We start from the raw sequence: 15,550 nt of genomic DNA, 5'->3' as shown, positions 1-15,550 counted from the left end.
TGGCGGACGCCTGTGGTCCCAGCTACTCGGGAGGTTGAGGCAGAATGGCGTGAACCCGGGAGGCGGAGCTTGCAGTGAACCGAGGTTGCGCCACTGTACTCCAGCCCCGGCGACAGAGCGACACTCTGTCTCAAAAAAAAAAAAACAAAAAAAACTAGGATCTCTGATATATCTAGGTGTTCCCATCTCTTTGTTCTTTGGTATCCCCATCTCTAAAGTGGGGATATTATCGGCCTTTCAAGGTTTTAATGAATATTAGATGAGAAAATCTAGGTGCAAGGGTTTCATAAGCTAAAAAAAGAATTATACAAATGCTTTTATTTATCATTGTTTAATAATGACTGCTCTTTACTAAGTGCTTACAGTTAGTTCTCGCATTAATAGAAACACTGTTAAATATGTTCTAGGTATTAGTTAAGCAACCCAGTAAGCTTGTTTAGTATTATATCTCCACTTTGTAGTTGAGAGGAGAGCCTCAGAGAGCTAGCAGTGATGGGAACAGGATTTGAGCTCAGGTTCAACTTCAAATCCTGAGGTGATTCTGTCTTAACTTGTACCCATTAATTAAAGAGCTCAGGCTTTTGTTACCTTTTATATTGGCCTTCAGCATTAGAAGAAAACTAATATTCTTTTTGTGTGGTATTTTCTTTATTAAAAAGATTTTTATTTCAATAGCTTTTGGGTTACAAGTGGGTTTTTGTTACATGGATGAATTATATAGTGGTGAAGGCTGAGATTTTAGTGCACCCATCACCTGAGTTGCATACATTTTACTTAATAAGTAGTTTTTTAACCCTAGGTCCCTTCCCACCCTCCCCTTCTAAGTCTCTAAAGTCCATTATATCACTCTGTATACCTTTGCGTACTCATAACTTAGCTCACACTTAAGTGAGAACATACGGTTTTTGGTTTTCCACTCCTGAGTTACTTCACTTAGAATAATGGCCTCCAGCTCCATCCAAGTTACTGCAAAAGACATTATTTCACTCCTTTTTATGGCTGGGTAATATTCCATGGTGTGTGTGTGTGTGTGTGTGTATCACGTTTTCTTTATCCACTCATTAGCTGACAGGCACTTAGGTTGATTCCACATCTTTGCAATTGTGAATTATGCTGCTAAGAAAACTAATATTATTTAATGATAGACTTTTGAGACCAAAACCCAAAAGACCCAGTCATTGACTCCACATGAAAGATGAAGGACTACAATAAATAAGACAAAAAAAAATTGTGCTATTAACAGAGATAGAAAGTGGAATGGAAGTGAATCCTTGTGTATATGGGAGTCTAACTTGGTAGAATCATAGTACCTTACATTTAAAATAGCGCATAGATATAAGTTGTTCTAATTTCCCTTCCTTCCACTCAGCAAGGACATGCCTTCTCCACAGCCTCAAATGATGGTCATTTGAGTAATGGGGAATTAATGCTACAAATATTTTAACTAAGGATACAGACTGCCATGTTGATGAGAGAAGCAGAGAGAGAAGAATGTAGTAGGTGTGTGCCGAGAAGCAAATTCGGAGCAAGAATCCAAATGTTTTTTCAGTTCTTGACTCTAAGATCCTCCCAAGGCCCATACACATTCCTGCCATTGGGTTCTATCAAACACTATTGCTTCTTTATAACAAATTCTCTCTTTTTCCTGCTTAGGCTACTTTGAGTTAGTTTGTTACTTACAACCAAAACACACACACACACACACACAAACACACACACACACAAACTAATAAAAGCATGGAGTCACCCTGGAGCAATTATTTCTTGGAACAATAACATTCATACTCACACCTCTTACTTTTATCCTTTGTAAACACACTAGATGACTCTGGCACCCTTCAAACACATTGGTTCCAGGAAAAGGATAGTGATCTTAGGCTGCTAATAATTCCAGCCATCAGGAGAAAACTAGAGTTGTCTTGAAACTGCCCACTATTCAGACCTTGGGAGCTCTGGCATCTGAGTTCCTTTTCCTTCTGACTTGATCAGCTTCATCTCATTCACATCCAAGTGTTGTCTTTGAGCTGCTGCCCTTTGATTCTTGGAGCAATACAGTACTGTGTAATAATGGTTAACACTGTGATCAGTAAGTACATGGAAGGTTCTCAACTATTTTACATTTAATTAAACAAGAGTATCGACAAACATTTGTACCGAACTTTAAAATTTATAAAGCCCACGTATGTCCTTTGCCCTAAATCTGACAACCACCTGTGAAATGGATAAAATTCTTGGAGTTTGTAAATGTTGTACTAGGAAAAAAAAAAAAAAAAAAAGTAAACATAAGCCTTGAATGTCATAGTTACAGCTGCCAGCAAATTCTTAAAACTTATCAAAGAAATCGTGAAATGCACATATCTAAACCAACTTATATTAAGCTGCCTAAACAGGATAAGACTTTCCATTACAGCAGTCACACAGTTGCAGAAATTTTACAAGTGAGTTCAAACGAAGCAATAGTTAAAGGTTTGTGTCCATTCATTCTTAAACAATTCTATCGAGTGCCTAATTCTATACCAGACACTAAGCTAAGTAATGAGGACGAATAAAGAATAGTCCCAGCAACTTGTGGCCCGTATCTACCCCCAGACCAAACACTGTCACTTAGGAGGTCTGCAAGTAAACTGCAGCTCCTGTTTGAATTACATGATTATATACATGGAAAAAACATTTCTTCTGAGAAACTGTGCTCCTGGCAGGCAAAAGAACAGATAGCCACTGTATCTGGACCAATATCTATCGATCTGGACTGTATGCACCAGTATGGCTGTACCAGCTATTAAAATACTGGAACATTTTCTTACAGATTAGTAAAAAAGCTACTGCCCTGAGCATCCCCTTCTTGAGCCCCTTCTACCCCAACAACACGCGAACGCTTAAGATTCCTGCTCCCCACAGTTCAGCCAGATTCCATTGTCATTGGCGGTTTTCCATGTCAGTCATTTTGAAAAGCTTCGCCTCCAGGCATGGCCATTAGCTACCCCCAGGGAATTAGGACGGCCCCGCCTTCCGCCCTGGCGCCTGCCCTCCGGCCACGCCTCCGGTGGGCTGCTGGGCTCAGGCCCCGGCGGGGGTTGGGAAGCAGCGCCCCAGGCAGGCTTACTGACACCATCTGCACTGGTGATTAAACACGCGTTATTTTGAATCATCATCCCTGATTAAACCTCCTTACAGTGCGAGCTGCGTGAAGGCAGGACTTTTCTTTATTCTTGAATTTTCACAGCCCTTAGCTGTGTCCTCCGCACAGTGCATCCAGTCAGAGAAGTGAAAGTGAGGGGTTAGGGGGAAGGGGGAATGAGCCGGAAAGAACACGGTGCGCTTTGTAAGTCCCTTGAAAGCCTCTGTTTAAAATAATTACATCTTTGGCCGGGCGCAGTGGCTCACACCTGTAATCCCTGCACTCTGGGAGGTCGAGGCGGGCGGATCAGTTGAGGTCAGGAGTTCGAGACCAGCCTGGCCAAAATGACAAAACCCCGTCTCTACTAAAAATACAAAAATTAACCAGGTGTGGTGGCGGGTGCCTGTAATCCCAGACACTAGGGAGGCTGAGGCAGTAGAATTGCTGGAACCCAGCGGGGCGGAGGTTGCTGTGAGCCGAGATTGCACGCCACTGCACCCTAACCTGGGTGACAGAGCAAGACTCCGTCTCAAAAAAAAAAAAAAATTATGACTTTAAATAGCCTATTTCAAATATCAAGCCACAGCAAAGCTATCTCTTGCCTTCTAGAAGAAGCTGTTTCATGAAAGTATAATACTTCTTCCATCATGTCTGTCTGTTCCCTACTTTGTCAGGAAAGCCTAGCAGAGAGCAGGCCTGGCTGGTTCACGCCTTGGAGCTTGGGATGTGTGGGGTGAGTATGATAATTGGGTGTAGAAAGTAAAAAGTTTCCTCTTCAGAGTTTCCCTTCTTGTTAAAGAATAAATCATAAGTGTTAGAAATAATCGTTTCTTTTAAAGACTAACTTCCTTCAATCCTCCTTGCTTTGTGCTATTAGCTCTCTGTTAAGCCCTATCCTATGTAGCTATTAGACATAAAGGAATAAGTACATTCTATGTCCTTGTACTTTAACCAAAATATTTGTGCTGGACGTGCTCACAGGCATGTCTCATCTCACAGCCTATGCCCCTTCCTTATTTAAGAATATTATTACTTTTCTAAGTCCTTTAGTAAGCAACTTCCTGTTTTCCTTTGTCTTTCCATTGCTTTTACCTATTTAGAAAAGTTTAAAATTATTAGCCAGTCAGGTTTTAGTTTAGATGGTGTGGTCTGGCTCCAGCCAATGGAGACAGGACACAGTAGCAAAGACAAGCTGTGTAAGGGATAAAAATTGCTTCCCTCCATTGTTCAGGTGTGCTCTCGCCATTGTTCCATCTGCAAGGAGCACTCTTTCTGCAGAAAGTAAAATTACCTTGCTGAGAAAACTTTTTGTCTGAATGCTAATTTTTCCTTGCAGTACCGATTAACAAGCATTCTGTTTCTAAATAAACATTTTACATACAAAATTGGGGTAGTTTTGATAGCACCTAAAATATTGTATGGAACTTAATTTTTTTAAAAAACATATTTCTTCTACTACTAATCTCCAAACTCTTTCAGGACAGAAAATCTAGTTAGTTATTCCCAAGGGTCTAGTATCCTGTACCTGGAACCTAGCAAATGCTCAATTACTGTTTATGGACTAAATGACTGAATGAATGGCATGTCTCATGGGTTGAGATGATACTCATTGGTTGTATACAGCACGATTCACAGTTGGTATTGTACTTAGTGAAAACATATCCAACCCCCATTTCTTTCATTCTTCCAATTAGTTATTCAACAAATATTTATTGTTCAACTACTATGGGCTAGGAATATCAGGCACTGAATTATACAGAGGTTAACAAAAGGAGTATGATGTATGTTACTGGAAATGGGTCCCTATCCAGACCCCAAGAGAGGGTTCTTGGATCTCCTGCAAGAAAGAACTGGGGGCAAGTCCATAGAGTAAAGTGAAAGCAAGTTTACTAGAGAAGTAAAGAAACAAAAGAATGGCTACTCCATAGACAAAGCAGCACCAAGGGTTGATGGTTGGCTATTTTTATGATTATTTCTTGATTATATGCCAAATAAGTGGTGGATTATTCATGAGTTTTCTGGGAAAGAGGCAGGGATTTCCCTCTTTTAGACCATATAGGGTAACTTCCTGACATTGCCATGGCATTTGTAAACTGTCATGGTGCTGGTGGGAGTGTCTTTTAGCATGCTAATGCATTGTAATTAGCATACAGTGAGCAGTGAGGACAGCCAGAGGTCATATTCATCGCCATATTGGTTTTGGTGGGTTTTGGCCAGCTTCTTTACCACATCCTGTTTTATCATCAGGGTCTTCATGACCTTTATCTTGTGATACCAGTGCTGCCAACCTCTCATCTCATCCTGTGACTGAGAATGCCTAACCTCCTGGGAATGCAGCCCCATGGGGTCTCAGCCTCATTTTACCCAGCCCCTATTCAAGATGGAGTCATTCTGATTTGAATGCCTCTGACACTTACATTCTAGCTGGCTCTGTCTCTCTTCCATTATCCCCAACCCACCTCCACCCGCATTGCATTCCCACCTCTCAATCCGCAACAATAAAAAGCTTTGGATGGTGATTTTTTTAACTCTGAATATACAACCGGATTGTCCTTCAGACCTGCAGCTTTATTATCTTTCTGTGGAGTCTAAATGGATTTGTTTTTTCCTAGCGGCCATTACAGTTTCCTCATCTTACCTGCTGTCTCAACAGCTTTGCTGTAGCTTGGCTTCCTCCTCTAATAGTCCTCCAGCTCCTGCTCCTTTTATTGGACCATCTCTCCTCTACTCATAGTGGTGGTTCAGTGTTTCAGCAATTAGTGAAAATTTCCCTCTCAGACTGACTTTTCTTTACAATCTTAAGGATCTTTCAGTTTTCATTATTAATAGTAGTAGTATTTTATTTTATTTTCAATTTTTTATGATGGGGTGTCTCTGTCACACAGGCTGGAGTACAGTGGCATAATCTTGGCCCACTGCAGCCTTGACTTCCTGGGCTCAAGCGATCCTCCCACCTCAGCCTCCCCAGTAGCTGAGACCACAGGCACACATCACCACATCCGGCTAATTTTTGTATTTTTTTTTTTTTTTTTTTTTTGTAGAGATGAGGTCTCACCATGTTGCCCAGGCTGATCTTGAACTCCTGGGCTCAAGTGATCCACCTGCCTCGGCCTCCCAAAGTGCTGGGATTACAGGTGTGACCCACCATACCTGGCCAGATCTTTCAGTTATTATTAGTCTTTGCTGTCGTTCCTAGGAAAAAAGTATTAGGCAAATTCATTCAGCTCTACCTGCCAAAGAATTAAATCTAATACGACATTAAAGGTGACAAAGTGGGTCGTAATCTAACTTGCTGTTAGTGTTTGCTTGTGGTAAATTCTCTAGCTTCCAAAGATGTAATTTTTGTTAATCAGTCCCTCTTGGTTCTTCCCCTAATCCCTGGCCCATCCTCTTACTCCATCACTACCTGATATGGGACCTTTTTCTTTGTTTTTTATTAGGGAGCATGATCCTCTGGTTCTGGAAATCTGAAGTCAGGCCCCAAACTCTTGTGTGCCATTTCTCTACGGAGGTCTACCTCCAAGCTCTCGGGCAGATAATAACCAAAATTTCAAAGTTCTAGAAGGAATTTCCTTTTAAAAAATCTGCTATTTATGCAGCCTGTCACTTCTTGAGACTATTACAATGAAAGCTTTGAGTTGGGGTTTTAGGAGCTCAAGACATAACAATCCTTTTTCCTCTTTTAAGTTCAGATCAAATTGGGAAATAGAGGAGTCAAACAGAGAATTAATAATACTACAGTACTTTTATTACTGATCAAACTAAGTGGAGAATGTGCATTTAGATCTGTGATGATGCAAAGGTCCTGCTAATGTTTCACTCCAGAATTAGGCAGACTTCACTCCAGAAACAGCAGGCCTTTCTCAAATGGGCAGGCTGACTGGCTTCTTACCACATGGCATAGGGCAAACCAGAATGACCTACTCTGAGGCTGGCATCTTAAGTGTTCAGCTTAAGTGTTCACCAGAAGACTTCTCAGATTCTCAGTGAAGAAGGGAACAGGGTGCAGTCTAACACAGAGGAGGACCCACCTCCTATGGGAGAGAAGAAGTGATCTTAGTATCTTTGTCTCCCTTGGCCAGCGCCAGTGGCGGTGGTGATCTCAGAGACTTCCAGCTGTTCTCTCTCTCCCACCCTTTAGCTGGGAAAAGAGTTTGTCCCCGTAATACACTTTTTGTGGAGGACCTCACTTATGTGAATTTCGTGTGACACAGTGCCTTTCTTATGAATTTCCTTATTCTGACTGCGTTGGTACTCCAGTTTATTGCAGTTGCCACACCAAAAGAAATACTAGATTTTTATGTTACTTGTGGGATAAGATGTGCATTTTTATTGGTATTTATCATTTTATTTGCCACAAATGACAAAACCTTATCTAAAATTACTGCACTTGTGTTTGGATTTTGGACAGGTTTTGTGTGGCTGCTTAATTTTGTTCAATATGCTCTATGAATTGCCGCTGAGAAAACTTGAAAATACTGATAAGAGATACGCCTTAATTGAACTTCTAAAATACTTCAAGACTTTGGAAAATAGATGTAATGGATGATGGGTGATGTATCGAAATTTGCATAATTTTTAAAGGGCATTTTTTGAGCAGTGATGATCAAGTCTAGTCTGAATACAAGCTATCATTTACCACAAATTACACCAGAGGCATTTTGTTTTAAATTTGTCTTTGTTGTAGCGTTGTAACTGTTGAAATTAGTCTCAGACAGAATTTTCTGGAGGTTTTGTTTTTTATGGAGGGATACTCGTGGGGACACAAACTTTTCCTTAAAACACATGGATCAAATCACAAATGAAAGAGGGGACATTATTACCAACCTGTGGAATACAAAGTATTATAGAGGAATATTATGAGAAGTTATATGCCAACAAATTAGATAAACTAGATGAAATGAACAAATTTCAAAAAAGAAACAAACTACCCAAACTGATTCAGGAAGCAATAGAAAATCTGAATACCCTATAACAAGTAAAGCAATTCAATTAGTAGTAATAATTTTTTTTAATGTTCCACAGAGAGGAGCCCAGGTTCAGATAGCTTAATCTGTGACTTCTGCCGAATATGTTTATAAGACACAAACTCTTCACCCCCTGAAAAAAAAGGAGAAGAAGAACACTTCCCATCTCATTCTATGAGGCCAGTATTACCCTGGCACCAAAACCAAGACTTCAAGAAAGGAAAATGACAGACCAGTATGCCCTTATAAATATAGATGTAAAAGTTCTCAACAAACTTTATTTGGCAACATATGAAAAAGATTATACATCATGACAAAGTGGGATTTATCCTAGGAATGCAAGGTTGATTCAACATATGAAACAATAAATGTAATGCACCATATTAATAGGACAAAGGACAAACTCCATATGATCATCTCAATAAATGCAGAAAAAGCAATTGAGAAAATCTAGCATCTTATCTTGTTAAAAAACAATGAACAAACTAGGAAAGAAGTGAACTTCTTCAACCTGATAAAAGGTATCTATGAAAAACCCACAGCTAACCCCATACTTAAAGGGGAAAGACTTGAAGACATTTCCTGTAAGATGAGGAATAAAACAAATATGTCCACTCTCACCACTTCTAGTCAACATAGTACTTGATGTTCTAATGAGGGCAGTTAGGCAAGAAAAAGAAATAAAAGCACCCCAGCTGGAAAGGAATAAGTAACACTATTTCTATTTGTAGATGACTTTATCTTGTATATAGAAAATTCTAAGGAATCCACACAAAAATTTAAGAATTAATAAATGAATTCACCAAATTGTAGGGTACAAGATCAATATACAAAAAATTTGCATTTCTATACACCAGAAATGAACAATCCAAAAATGAAACTGAGAGCACAATTCCATTTACAAGTCATCAAAATAAAGCTGCACATCTACACCATCTGATCTTCAACAAAGCTGACAAAAACAAGCAATGGGGAAAGGACTCCCTATTCAATAAATTGTGCTGGGATAACTGGCTAGCCATATGCAGAAGAATGAAACTAGACCCTTACCTTTCACTGTATACAAAAATTAACTCAAGATAATTAAAAATTTAAATGTAAAACCTCAAAATATAAAAATCTTAGAAGAAAACCTAGGAGATACTTTTACCAACATCAGCCTTGGCAAAAAGTTTTTGGATAAGTGCCCAAAAGCAATTGCAACAAAACCAAAAATTGACAAATGGGACCTAATTAAACTAAAGACCTTCTGCATAGCAAAATAAACAATCAACAGGGTAAATAGATAACCTACAGGATGGGAGAAAATATTCACTAACTATGCATCCAACAAAGATCTAATACCTAGAATTTATAAGGAACTTCAGTCAATAAGCAAAAACAAATAATCCCCTTAAAAATGGTCAAGGGATATGAACAGACTTTTTTTTTAAAGAAGACATATAAGTGACCAACTAACATATGAAAAAATGCTCCACATCACTAATTATCAGAGAAATACAAATCAAAACTACAATGAGATACTACCCCACACCAGTTAGAATGGCTATTATTAAAAAGTCAAAAATGGCTATCATTAAAAAGTCAAAAAACAACAGATGCTGGTGTGGCTGCAGGGAATAGGGAACACTTACACACTGTTTTTGGGAATGTAAATTTGTTCAGCCACTGTGAAAAGTAGTTTGGAGATTTCTCAAATAACTTAAAGCAACCATTTGATGCAGCAATCCCATGATTGGGTATATATCCAGAGGAAAATAAATCGTTATACCAAAAAGACACATGCATTTATATGTTCATCACTGCAAAACTTACAATAGCAAAGACATGGAATCAACCTAGGTGCACATCAAGGGTGGACTGGATAAAGAAAATGTGGTACATATACACTGTAGAATACTATACAGCCATAAAAAGTGAAATAATGTCCTTTACAGCAACATGGATAGAGTTGGAGGCCAAAATCCTTAGCAAATTAATGCAGAAAAAGAAAACCAAATACCACATGTTCTCATTTATAAGAGGGAGCTAACCATTGAGCACACATGATCATAAACATAGGAACAATAGACACTGTGGACTACTAGAGAGGGGACCAAGGGAGGGAGCATGGGTAGAAAAACCTCTATGGGTATGTAACAAAGCTGTACATGTACCCTCTGTATCTAAAAGTTGAAATTTAAAATGAGTAAATAAATAAAATATTTAGGAATAAATCTAACAAACAAGTATATACTAAAAACCACAAAATGTTGTTGAAGGAAATATTAAAAGACCTAAATAAATGGAAAGGAATTCCATGTTCATGTTCCATGTTCATGGATTGGAAGACTTAATAGATTTAAGATGGCAGTAATCCCAAATTGATCTATAGATTTGTTGCAATCTCTATCAAAATCCCAGCAGGCTCTCTCTCTCTCTCTCTCTCTCTCTTTTTTTTTTTTTTTTTTCACTTACCTCATTAGACCCTAAACTGCTGTTTTCTGTTTTTGGTTTTTTTTTTTTTTTTTTTGGCATCTTTCTTTGTACATGCTAAGTGTAGGAACTTAGATCACTATCATGATGGCAATTTGCATAGATTGTTGAGCTCCTCTGCAATTCTCCCCTCTTGGAGTTTGCCCTCAATCAGAGGCACATTGGTAGCCCTCAACTTTGGCCTTTGATATGATTTGGCTCTGTGTTCCCACCCAAATCTCATGCTGAATTGTAATTCCCACTGCTGAGCGAGAGACCTGGTATTAGGTGATTGGATCATGGGGGCAGATTTCCCCCAGGCTGTTCTCATGATAGTGAGAGTGAGTTCTCATGAGACCTGATGGTTTCAAAGTGTGTGGCAGTTCTCCCCTCACTCTCTCTTTCCTGCTCCACCATGGCAAAACGTGCTTGCTTCCCCTTCACCTTCCACCATGCTTGCAAGTTTCCTGAGGCCTCCCAGTCATGCTTCCTGTTAAACCTGAAGAACTGTGAGTCAATTAAATCTCTTTTCTTCATAAATTATCCAATCTCAGGTAGTTCTTTATGGCAGTGTGAGAACAGACTAATACAGCCTTTTATTCCTCAGCCCAGAAAAACTGCTGTATTTTTTTTTTTTTTTTGGCTTTTATTATCTTGCACTTAGTTTTGAGCATTCCCTCAAGAGAAATATTCCGGGGTAAACACTGAGTTCACCTCATGTGCCTTCTCTCCAGGATCATAGCTTTAAGTTCTGCCTGCTTTAGTTACTCTTCAATGCCTCCAAAGAATTATAGATATAGATATATAGATACTCCTAGGCTTATGATGGGGTTATATCCCAATAAACCTAAATTGAAAATATTGTAAGTCAAAAATGCACTTAATACACCTAACCTACCAAACATCATAGCTTAACTTACCTTACCTTAAATGTGCTTAAAACACTTATGTTAGCCTACAGTTGGGCAAAATTATCTAATGCAAAGCCTATTTTACAATAAAGTGTTGATTATGTAATTTGTTGAATACTGTAGTGAAAATGAAAAATAGAGTGGTTGTATGGGTATTCAAAGTACAGTTTCTACTGAATGTTTATCACTTTCACACCATCGTAAAGTCAAAAAAATTTAAGTCAAACTATTGTAAGTTGGGGACCATCTATATATGTATAAAGTCATGTATTACTTAATGACAGGGATACATTCTGAGAAATGCATCATTAGACAATTTTATTGTTGTATGAACATTCAGAATATATTTACACAAACCTAGATGGTATAGCCTACTACACACCTAGCCTATTTATTGCTCCTTGGCTGGAAACCTGTACAGCATGGTACTGTACTAAATATTGTGCGCAATTTTAACCCAATGGTAGGTACTTGTTTCCATCTAAACATGGAAAAGGTATAGCAAAAATATGACATTATAATCTTATGGGACCACCAGTTGCATATGCAGTCTGTCGTTGATCAAAACTTTGCATTGCATGACTATATATATATATACATATATATACACACACACACACACATAAATATATACAAATACGTAAATATTTATGTATATTTTATCCCCCTTTCCCCCTGAAGTGGGAGGTTTAGTTTGATATATACTACTCCATCTTGGCTGGAGTTGGAGGTCTCAGTACTTCATAGCAGTAATGATTGCTATGGGTTTGCAGTAACTTTGCTGAACTGTTTATCTGCCACAACTACAAAAGATGGCTTATTCTCTTTAAGTTATGGAATCCTATTCCTTTTAATTTGTGTGTTAGATAAAATCTACCACATGTCTATGGGCAAAACCAAAGTCTGAATCTCTAAAATCTAAGGCCATAATCAAACCTAGGTAATTTATCAATCTAGAGTCATATAATGGGGATTCCTCTTCAGCCTGCATTTGGATAAACCGCATGAACCCAAGAGTTTAGCCCTACCACTCAAGGCCATTGTATTTAGTTGTGCGGGCTTCAGTGGGTAAGGTGCTATTTATGTAGGTTAAATGGCAGTTAAGTGCTCTGCAATGTGGTGGCCTTGATACCACAAGTTTTTTCTTTTCTTTTTTTTTTTTTTTTCTTCTTAGATCTGAATTCGTTTGTTGTGGGGAGAAAAACTAGGGGCAACTGATCTGGCATTGCCTACCTATGCCTGAAATGAAATTCGCCAGGACCTCTGGGAGAATACCTTTAGTTAAGCAATAGGGTTAGAAGCCTGATTGCAGAAAATTAGGAGGTAAAGAATGATTGGGAAGTCAGAAAGTGTGGACATCAAATGAATACAATATATTAAACAAATTGGATGTGAAGGGAAGTGAGAGATATGGTGATAGGTAGAGAGGGAAGGACTTTGTTTTAGGAGTGAGGAGAGTTAAGCATGTTTATGGGCTGGGGATGAAGCTAATGGAAAAGGAAAGGAAGAAGATACAAAAACAAGGAGAGATAATTAAGAATTTTCTGGTAGAGGTTGTTAGATAAACAGCACAGATAAGACAGGTTAGACAAAGATAAGGAGAGGTAAAGATAAAGCTTAAGTTAGGAGGCTTAAAAGAAAGAATGGGCCAGGTGAGTGGCTCACGCCTGTAATCCCAGCAATTTGGGAGGCCGAGACGGGAGGATCACTTGAGGTCAGCAGTTTGAGACCAGCCTGGCCAACATGGCGAAACCCCATCTCTACTAAAAATACAAAAATTAGCCGGGCGTGGTGGCAAGTGCCTGTAATCCCAGCTACTCAGGAGATTGAGGCAGGAGAATCGCTTGAACCCAGGAGGCAGAGCTTGCAGTAGGCCGAGATCGTGCCAGTGCACTCCAGCCTGCTGGGTGACAGAGTGAGACTCCGTCTCAAAAAAAAAAAAAAAATGTGTATATATATATATATATATGTGTATATATATATATATAGAGAGAGAGAGAGAGAGAGAGTAAAAAAGTAGAATTAATGACCGGATGAGATGGGTAAAAGAGAAATATGTCCCTGACAACTTCTAGGTTTGGGGATTGAGCAGCTGGATAGATAGGGCTGGGGTTAAAACACAGAACTGAGCAACAGATTTGGAAGGATGAGTTGAGATGAATTCAACTTTGTTTGCATTCAGTCAGTCAACAATAATAGCTGTTGCCTATGAACCTTGAGATCCACAGTGCCCAACTACAAAGATAAACCTTGCTCTCCCTCCCCTGCTGACCTTATGCTATATGCAATAGTGTTGCAGAAACATTTTGCTTTGCAGGTTACAAAAGCAAACCAGTCTCTGTTTTCAAGGACATATGTAGGATGTAAGAACTGGATTTTCAGAATAAATATTTATGGGATAATTTATTTAACTAATCAACTTTAAAAAAAGGCTAAAACACTTTCTTGGTTTATGGTGGATACCAAGCTATATATGCTTTACTATGAGTTCATGGAAAACTGCAATCAGTCTCAACTGAAAGGAAAATTTAGGTTGTTTGGGAGAAAGCTTTTACAATTGAAAAACTAAAGGGAAAATTGAAAGGAAATGATTTTAGGAAAGAGAAAGAAACAGGGAGAGGGAGAAAAGAGCCTAGCCAACAACCTGCAGTAGTGATTCTGAGGAGCTAATAGGAGACGAAAAACTGGATAAATTATAAAAGGATGACTGAAATGGGGGCGCGGGGAGGAGGATGAAACCGGGGAAACTATTGCGAGAGACAGAAAGAAAAGGATAAACTTATTTGAGGTTGGAAATAAAGAGAAGGTGACATTGGAGCGGATAGAAAGGAAGAAACGGAGTGGGATCTGGGAATGAGGCAGTGGGTGGAGAGAATGGGGAGACGACAGAGGATGAAGGGCAGCTGAGTGTGTCTGCGAGAGAAGGACCAAAGCAATCTGGGCGGAGCAGGTGGCAGAGGCAGCCGCGGAGGAGGCCCAGGGAACTGACGGGGATGCTCAGCCAGGCCCAGAGGATGCGCCCTGGCAGTCCCGGAAGACACCAGGAAAACAAGCACGAACCGTAGCTAGGACTGGGGTGGCCAGGCCCAGGAAATCCATGAAAGGGACCGACAGCGGGTCCTGCTGCCGCCGCCGATGCGACTTTGGCTGCTGCTGTCGCGCGTCCCGCCGGGCTCATCACACGCCTTACCGGTCCGGAGACGCGACGCGAACCCCTCAGTCCCCACGGCAGACCCCGAGCCGGGGAAGACGGCGCCCGGAGCCAGCCGGGAGCTGGGCAGCGGCGGCCGAGGAGGAAGAAGCAGCTGCGGCGGCCGCACCCTGGATGAGGTGAGAACATGGCCAGCTCCTGCCTCTGGAGCCCGGGAGGCTGAGGAACGCGAAGGGGGTGGCAACGCACGGTGCGCTGGGCAGGAGAACCGCGCGGAGGGCTGGGGCCCCGGACTGAAGATCCCGACGCCTGAGAGGGGTTGGCGCTGAGTGACTCCTGCTTGGAGAAGGGTAGGGAGGTAATGGGGCCCGTGGTGGAGGCAGGAGGAGGGACAGTGTTGAGTTGACAAGAAATAAAGGTGTGCCTCTGGAAGGGCTAAAGCATAGGAAGCTCGGTCTCTATCTTAAGGTCTTTGAGACACAGACATTTGCTGTGTTGATGGAGGTGAGATTGCAGGCTGTGTCTGTTGGGTTGAGCCAAAGGAGAGATGAACACATGACTCGGAAGGCTGTACCAGGATGGAAACATCAGAGATGGGAATGAAAGATGAAGGATCAGGAAATGCACCCGGACGAAAGCACACACTGCCATCTCTTATAGCTCTTCTTTGCAGGGTTATTTCTCTTAGATACAGATCGCAGGGTGGGGTGGGTGGTGATTCCCTCTTCCTGGGCTACCTCTCTTCCCCTGCAGAGCTGGAGCCCTGCCTGATGGCTGGATGGAGGCCATGCAGGGCAAGTTCCTTCTAAAATCAATCCTTTCCTTTGCTTTGGCCTGGAAGACCGAACAGATTAGGCTCAATTTTCTTCATGTAGCAGCAGTAACATAAAAATCTGTCATACATACGATTTTTGGGAGAAGAGATAGATTGCGCTGCAGGCTTTTTAGA

At 40.5% G+C, this 15,550-nt stretch overlaps 1 protein-coding gene across 12 annotated transcripts in view; it reads left to right on the top strand.

Annotated features, from left to right (window-relative positions):
- Positions 1–14,321: 14,321 nt before the first annotated feature.
- PDE4DIPP2 (phosphodiesterase 4D interacting protein) overlaps positions 14,322–15,550 on the top strand; it is a 226,099-nt gene continuing 224,870 nt past the window's right edge. For 3 of the 12 annotated variants that reach the window (XM_054528934.2, XM_054529910.2, XM_054529872.2), the window contains exon 1: positions 14,323–14,780. In XM_054528934.2, coding sequence (XP_054384909.1) covers positions 14,548–14,780 — 233 coding nt within the window. In that variant the 5' untranslated portion in view covers positions 14,323–14,547. Of the gene's footprint in view, positions 14,781–15,550 lie in introns of all 12 variants that reach the window. The other 9 variants (XM_024234055.3, XM_054530090.2, XM_024233677.3 and 6 more) reach the window with 6 other exon arrangements.

This window comes from Pongo abelii, chromosome 1, assembly GCF_028885655.2.
Source record: "Pongo abelii isolate AG06213 chromosome 1, NHGRI_mPonAbe1-v2.0_pri, whole genome shotgun sequence".
NCBI lineage: Eukaryota > Metazoa > Chordata > Mammalia > Primates > Hominidae > Pongo > Pongo abelii.
This window is presented reverse-complemented; position numbering and strand designations above follow the sequence as displayed.